At 38.7% G+C, this 7,556-nt stretch overlaps 4 protein-coding genes across 4 annotated transcripts; all 4 read left to right on the top strand.

The window, feature by feature from the left end:
* The first annotated feature begins 903 nt into the window (after positions 1-903).
* LOC141679912 (uncharacterized) lies at positions 904-2,490 on the top strand. The gene is made up of 3 exons (XM_074486274.1): positions 904-1,204; positions 1,405-1,943; positions 2,179-2,490. Exons 1-3 carry the CDS (start codon positions 904-906, stop codon positions 2,488-2,490), a joined length of 1,152 nt encoding a protein of 383 aa, XP_074342375.1.
* A 796-nt stretch (positions 2,491-3,286) lies between these two features.
* Positions 3,287-3,655, top strand: LOC141679911 (putative mitochondrial protein AtMg00310). The gene has a single exon (XM_074486273.1). The coding sequence runs from the start codon at positions 3,287-3,289 to the stop codon at positions 3,653-3,655; it is 369 nt and encodes a 122-aa protein (XP_074342374.1).
* Positions 3,656-3,876: 221 nt separating this feature from the next.
* Positions 3,877-4,650, top strand: LOC141679910 (uncharacterized). Its single transcript, XM_074486272.1, has one exon. The coding sequence runs from the start codon at positions 3,877-3,879 to the stop codon at positions 4,648-4,650; it is 774 nt and encodes a 257-aa protein (XP_074342373.1).
* Positions 4,651-6,036: 1,386 nt separating this feature from the next.
* On the top strand, positions 6,037-6,792 carry LOC141679909 (uncharacterized). The gene has a single exon (XM_074486271.1). The coding sequence runs from the start codon at positions 6,037-6,039 to the stop codon at positions 6,790-6,792; it is 756 nt and encodes a 251-aa protein (XP_074342372.1).
* Positions 6,793-7,556: the final 764 nt, after the last annotated feature.

Below are 7,556 nucleotides of genomic sequence, written 5' to 3'. Positions count from 1 at the left end.
TATACATATTCAACCACCATAAACAAACTTGGAAACACATCTCTGGGTAAGACATGAATAATGATACCCGGTTGATTTTGGTAGTTTACTACAAATAGTAATAAAAGCTAACATGTAAAGTAGATGATTATAAAAATATTATTGGAAAAGAATATTCAATCTTTTTATTTGTAAATTTTTCAATATTATAAAAGAAATAGATGCATTCTACGACCTAGTGTTGGCCAAACCATCCTTGTTTTTATTCCAGCAACTAATCACCAAAATATCATTAAACTAATTTCTCATTTGAATAAAAAATATCTCTAGGCATGTCTAAAGTAGGGGAGCCATCGTCATTGAAAGTGTATGCGACATCTTAATTCTCCAAATAATCAGTTTCTCAAAAATTGGCAGTCAACGTTTCTTTTGAGATAATAGGCTATGTAGTAATATGTAGAACCAATTCAGAATAACAATTACAAATATATTATTTAAATTATAATAGAAATGATGAGAATACATTACTTTTTCCTAAAAAACTAAAAAATATTGTCTTATATAGAGAGATAATATAGGTTGAAATTGGTAGGCAAAATATATCTTTATAAATGTAAAATAACTTTAGGTTATGAAAAGTTGGGTAAAAATTTAAAGACAAGAAGAAGAATAGATAAAGAAAATTAAAAGAAAAGATGGTTCGGAATTTACAGTTACTTGTAAATATGAAAGACTCGGAGATTTCTGCTTTTCGTGTGGACTTGTAACACATACTGAGAGATTCTGTAGGAGATTCATGGACAAAAGGGGAGATGAAGTGGCTAGGGAGTGGGGTGTCTGGCTAAGGGCACCTCCGAGAAGGGTGGCCGGATAGGGGACGAGCAAGTGGCTGAGGAAGAGGGAGATACGGATTGGGAGGCGAAAATGGGGGGAGATAATGACGGCCCAGGTTTCACGGGTGAGAATTCAGGAGGACAAAATAAAAAAATAACTGTAAGACGAGTTTCAAGGGATTCTGGTCCAATTATGGTTAGAAATCCTGTGTATGCGGAAAGTCAGATATCACCATATGTATTAGCGGGAGTTATCCAAAATTCAATTTATTATATTGGGCCTGAGGAGGAGAAAAGTAGTGGGCTGAATATAGAATATAGGAAGAGAAGGAGAAGTGGGCCAACATCAAACAATGCAATGGATACAAATGATAGTTCGAAAATCATAAAGGGTACACATACGGAAGTTGTTCTTTCTGAAACGGATTGTCCAGCATCCTCTCATCATGTTTTAGCTAAGCTTGCTAAGCAAGCTAGCCAGCCGCAATGATTCTGTTAAGCTGGAACTGTCGGGGGATGGGGAACCCTTGCGCAGTTCGGATTCTCGGGGACTTAATTTAGTCTCATAAACCCGCTTTGTTATTTTTGTCAGAAACTTTAGTAACAGGTGATAGTAGAGCAGAATTATGCTTGAAGTTTGGCTTTGCAGATTACTTTGCTGTAGATAGAGTTGGTCGAGGAGGTGGCCTGACAGTTTTCTGGAGGAATAATTTTAGCTGTAAGATTGTGAATTCTTCCTCAAATCACATTGATGTTCATGTAATGGAAAGAAATCTCCCTGTTTGGAGATTAACTTGCTTCTACGGATTTCCAGAAAGAGCTCGTCGACAGGAATCTTGCGATTTTTTAAGGAACTTAGCATGGCAGGATCAGATCCCCTGGTGCATATTCGGAGACTTTAATAACATGTTGTATGTCACTGATAAAAAGGGGATTCACCCTCATCCTCAAGCTCTCTTTGATGGGTTCCGATCGACTATTGAAGATTGTTCTCTTTCTGAACTTGCTCTCACTGGAGGCGAGTTTACATGGGAAAAGAGCAAAGGCACCCCGAATTATGTGCGGGAGAGGCTTGATAGAGCTTTTGCAACGGACACATGGTGGCATAAATTTCCCATGTGTAATCTCTGTGTAATCCACACAACTCACTCTGATCATGATCCTATAAACTAGACCTTGCAGCTTTCTCTTTTTCTAGAAAACAGTTCCGATTTCGATTTGAAAATACGTGGTTAAAAGAGCAAACTTTTCATGAAGAGGTGTCATTGTTCTGGAAAGGTTTATCTCCAACTCATCTGCTACCAAATCTTATTTCGGTTTCTTCTTTTATGCCAAACTGGGGAAGGAATTTCTTTCACAAATTTAGAGAAAAGTCAGAAAACAGAAAGAGGTTCTGAATGAGCTTGTTAATGGAGAAGATGAAGATGGTGTCAGAAAGTATTTCGAGGAAAGAGATCAGTTTAATGATTTATTGCTTCATGAAGAACAATATTGGAAGCAAAGAGCAAAGGCTTTTTGGCTTACGGAAGGAGACACTAACTCAGAATTGTTTCATGCCCAGGCATCATCGAGAAAGAAACTCAATCATATTGCTCATTTGAAAAATGATGTGGGGGACTTGATTGATAACCACGATGCGATGTGTGAGATGATGAAGGAATACTATAAAGGCCTTTGAGATCATTCATCACATGAAACTGAAAAAGTCTGGAAATGATGGAGAGGTGGCCTTAAAGCTAGACATAAGTAAGGCTTATGACCGCGTTGTTTGGTATTTTTTTAGACATAGAATGGAAGTAATGGGGTTTTCTGATAAGTGGATTCATTGCATGCTACTTTGTGTGATTACAGTGCAATATAAGGTGTGCTTCAATGGTTCATTAGTAGGCCCTATAACTCCTAACAGAGGTTTACGGCAAGGAGATCCATTATCTCCTTACCTTTTTTTCCTATGCGTCGAGGGGTTGTCTCATTATATTAACGAAGCTGCAGTAGCAGGGCATGTACATGGATGTAAAAGCAGTCCACTAACGCCAGCTGTAACTCACCTCATGTTCGCTAATGATAGTTTCATGTTTTTCAAAGCCTCGAAGGAGGAAATTGACACTGTTAAAAGGCTGTTAAATTCTTATTAGTATTATTCAGGACATGCGATCAATTATTAGAAGTCAGGGATATTTTTCAGTGCGAATGTTAGGCGTGACAAATAAAAGGAGATAACGGATATTCTGGGGGTTTCGAATGCGTTGGGAGACAGCAAATATCTGGGGCTGCCTTTATTGGTTGGGAGATCAAAGAAACGGGTCTTCAGTTTTTTAAAAGAAAGAGTGTGGAAGAGAATTCAAGGATGGAGTAATAAAACTTTGTCACGAGCGGGTAAAACAGTCATGATCAAGAATGTTACTCAGTCAATACCTTCTTACAACATGTCTTATTTTTTAATCCCAAAATTTTTAAGTCAAGAAATTGAAAGAATGATGAACCGGTACTGGTGGCAGTCTAGCAACAATAAACGAGTTCGATGGCTTGCTTGGGAGAGAATGTGCATGGCAAAAAGTAAAGGGGGGATGGGTTTCAGGAGTCTTACTGGATTCAACTTGGCTTTACTAGGGAAACATGTATGGAATTTTATGTCAAATCCTAATGCTCTAGTCACTAGAATCTACAAAGCTAAATACTTTCATGATGGCCACTTGCTGATAGCGAAAAAAGGTTCGAACTCAAGCTTTATATGGACCGGATTATGGAAGGCTAAAGAAGAGTTAGGTAAAGGACTGAAGTGGGTTTTAGGAGATGGAAATGACATCAATATTTTCAGTGATCAATGGCTACGGGGAAAATGAAATTTCTGTGTGGAGAATCATCATGTTAATAGTGTCAGAACTGATAAAGTTAGTGCATATTTCCGTTCTAATTCTAAAGAGTGGGACGAGCGTAATATACGCCAAACTTTTTATGATGACGACGTCAAGTGTATTTTCGTCGACAGGAATCTTGCAATTTTTTAAGGAACTTAGCAGGGCAGGATCAGATCCCCTGGTGCATATTCGGAGACTTTAATAACATGTTGTATGTCACTGATAAAAAGGGGATTCACCCTCATCCTCAAGCTCTCTTTGATGGGTTCCGATCGACTATTGAAGATTGTTCTATTTCTGAACTTGCTCTTACTGGAGGCGAGTTTACTTGGGAAAAGAGCAAAGGCACCCCGAATTACGTGCGGGAGAGGCTTGATAGAACTTTTGCAACGGACACATGGTGGCATAAATTTCTCATGTGTAATCTCTCTGTAATCCACACAACTCACTCTGATCATGATCCTATAAAACTAGACCTTGCAGCTTTCTCTTTTTCTAGAAAACTGTTCCGATTTCGATTTGAAAATACGTGGTTAAAAGAGCAAACTTTTCATGAAGAGGTGTCAATGTTCTGGAAAGGTTTATCTCCCACTCATCTACTACCAAATCTTATTTCGGTTTCTTCTTTTATGGCAAACTGGGGAAGGAATTTCTTTCACAAATTTAGAAAAAAAGTCAGAAAACAGAAAGAGGTTCTGAATGAGCTTGTTAATGGAGAAGATGAAGATGGTGTCAGAAAGTATTTCGAGGAAAGAGATCAGTTTAATGATTTATTGCTTCATGAAGAACAATATTGGAAGCAAAGAGCAAAGGCTTTTTGGCTTACGGAAGGAGACACTAACTCAAAATTTTTTCATGCCCAGGCATCATCGAGAAAGAAACTCAATCATATTGCTCATCTGAAAAATGATGCGGGGGACTTGATTGATAACCATGATGCGATATGTGAGATGATGAAGGAATACTATAAAGGCCTTTGAGATCATTCATCACATGAAACTGAAAAAGTCTGGAAATGATGGAGAGGTGGCCTTAAAGCTAGACATAAGTAAGGCTTATGACTGCGTTGATTGGTCTTTTTTGAGACACAGAATGGAAGTAATGGGGTTTTCTGATAAGTGGATTCGTTGGATGCTACTTTGTGTGACTACAGTGCAATTTAAGGTGTGCTTCAACGGTTCATTAGTAGGCCCTATAACTCCTAACAGAGGTTTACGGCAAGGAGATCCATTATCTCCTTACCTTTTTTTCCTATGCGTCGAGGGGTTGTCTCATTATATTAACGAAGCTGCAGTAGCAGGGCATGTACATGGATGCAAAATCAGTCCACTAACACCAGCTGTAACTCACCTCCTGTTCGCTGATGATAGTTTCATGTTTTTCAAAGCCTCGAAGGAGGAAACTGACACTGTTAAAAGGCTGTTAAATTCTTATTAGTATTATTCAGGACAAGCGATCAATTATCAGAAGTCAGGGATATTTTTCAGTGCGAATGTTAGGCATGACAAATAAAAGGAGATAACGGATATTCTGGGGGTTTCGAATGCGTTGGGAGACAGCAAATATCTGGGGCTGCCTTTATTGGTTGGGAGATCAAAGAAACGGGTCTTCAGTTTTTTAAAAGAAAGAGTGTGGAAGAGAATTCAAGGATGGAGTAATAAAACTTTGTCACGAGCGGGTAAAACAGTCATGATCAAGAATGTTGCTCAGTCAATACCTTCTTACTACATGTCTTATTTTTTAATCCCGAAATTCTTAAGTCAAGAAATTGAAAGAATGATGAACCGGTACTGGTGGCAGTCTAGCAACAATAAACGAGGTCGATGGCTTGCTTGGGAGAGAATGTGCATGGCAAAAAGTAAAGGGGGGATGGGTTTCAGGAGTCTTACTGGATTCAACTTGGCTTTACTAGGGAAACATGTATGGAATTTTATGTCAAATCCTAATGCTCTGGTCACTAGAATCTACAAAGCTAAATACTTTCATGATGGCCACTTCCTGATAGCGAAAAAAGGTTCTAACTCAAGCTTTATATGGACCGGATTATGGAAGGCTGAAGAAGAGTTAGGTAAAGGATTCAAATGGGTTTTAGGAGATGGAAATGACATCAATATTTTCAGTGATCAATGGCTACGGGGAAAAAGAAATTTCTGTGTGGAGAATCATCATGTTAATAGTGTCAGAACTGATAAAGTTAGTGCATATTTCCGTTCTAATTCTAAAGAGTGGGACGAGCATAAGATACGCCAAACTTTTTACGATGACGACGTCAAGTGTATTTTCATCGACAGGAATCTTGCGATTTTTTAAGGAACTTAGCAGGGCAGGATTAGATCCCCTGGTGCATATTCGGAGACTTTAATAACATGTTGTATGTCACTGATAAAAAGGGGATTCACCCTCATCCTCAAGCTCTCTTTGATGGGTTCCGATCGACTATTGAAGATTGTTCTCTTTCTGAACTTGCTCTCACTGGAGGCGAGTTTACTTGGGAAAAGAGCAAAGGCACCCCGAATTATGTGCGGGAGAGGCTTGATAGAGCTTTTGCAACGGACACATGGTGGCATAAATTTCCCATGTGTAATCTCTCTGTAATCCACATAACTCACTCTGATCATGATCCTATAAAACTAGACCTTGCAGCTTTCTCTTTTTCTAGAAAACAGTTCCGATTTCAATTTGAAAATACGTGGTTAAAAGAGCAAACTTTTCATGAAGAGGTGTCAATGTTCTGGAAAGGTTTATCTCCAACTCATCTGCTACCAAATCTTATTTCGGTTTCTTCTTTTATGGCAAACTGGGGAAGGAATTTCTTCCACAAAATTAGAGAAAAAGTCAGAAAACAGAAAGAGGTTCTGAATGAGCTTGTTAATGGAGAAGATGAAGATGGTGTCAGAAAGTATTTCGAGGAAAGAGATCAGTTTAATGATTTATTGCTTCATGAAGAACAATATTGGAAGCAAAGAGCAAAGGCTTTTTGGCTTACGGAAGGAGACACTAACTCAAAATTTTTTCATGCCCAGGCATCATCGAGAAAGAAACTCAATCATATTGCTCATTTGAAAAATGATGCGGGGGACTTGATTGATAACCACGATGTGATGTGTGAGATGATGAAGTAATACTATAAAGGCCTTTGAGATCATTCATCACATGAAACTGAAAAAGTCTGGAAATGATGGAGAGGTGGCCTTAAAGCTAGACATAAGTAAGGCTTATGACCGCGTTGATTGGTCTTTTTTGAGACACAGAATGGAAGTAATGGGGTTTTCTGATAAGTGGATTCGTTGGATGCTACTTTGTGTGACTACAGTGCAATATAAGGTGTGCTTCAACGGTTCATTAGTAGGCCCTATAACTCCTAACAAAGGTTTACGGCAAGGAGATCCATTATCTCCTTACCTTTTTTTCCTAGGCGTCGAGGGGTTGTCTCATTATATTAACGAAGCTGCAGTAGCAGGGCATGTACATGGATGCAAAATCAGTACTCTAACACCAGCTGTAACTCACCTCCTGTTCGCTGATGCAGTTTCATGTTTTTCAAAGCCTCGAAGGAGGAAACTGACACTGTTAAAAGGCTGTTAAATTCTTATTAGTATTATTCAGGACAAGCGATCAATTATCAGAAGTCAGGGATATTTTTCAGTGCGAATGTTAGGCGTGACAAACAAAAGGAGATAACGAATATTCTGGGGGTTTCGAATGCGTTGGGAGACAGCAAATATCTAGGGCTGCCTTTATTGGTTGGGAGATCAAAGAAACGGGTCTTCAGTTTTTTAAAAGAAAGAGTGTGGAAGAGATTTCAAGGATGGAGTAATAAAACTTTGTCACGAGCGGGTAAAACAGTCATGATCAAGAATGTTGCTCAGTCAATACCTTCTTACTA

Source organism: Apium graveolens, chromosome 8 (assembly GCF_009905375.1).
Source record: "Apium graveolens cultivar Ventura chromosome 8, ASM990537v1, whole genome shotgun sequence".
Classification (NCBI taxonomy): domain Eukaryota; kingdom Viridiplantae; phylum Streptophyta; class Magnoliopsida; order Apiales; family Apiaceae; genus Apium; species Apium graveolens.
Note: the sequence above shows the minus strand (reverse complement) of the source record. Positions and strands in the feature narration are given on the sequence as shown.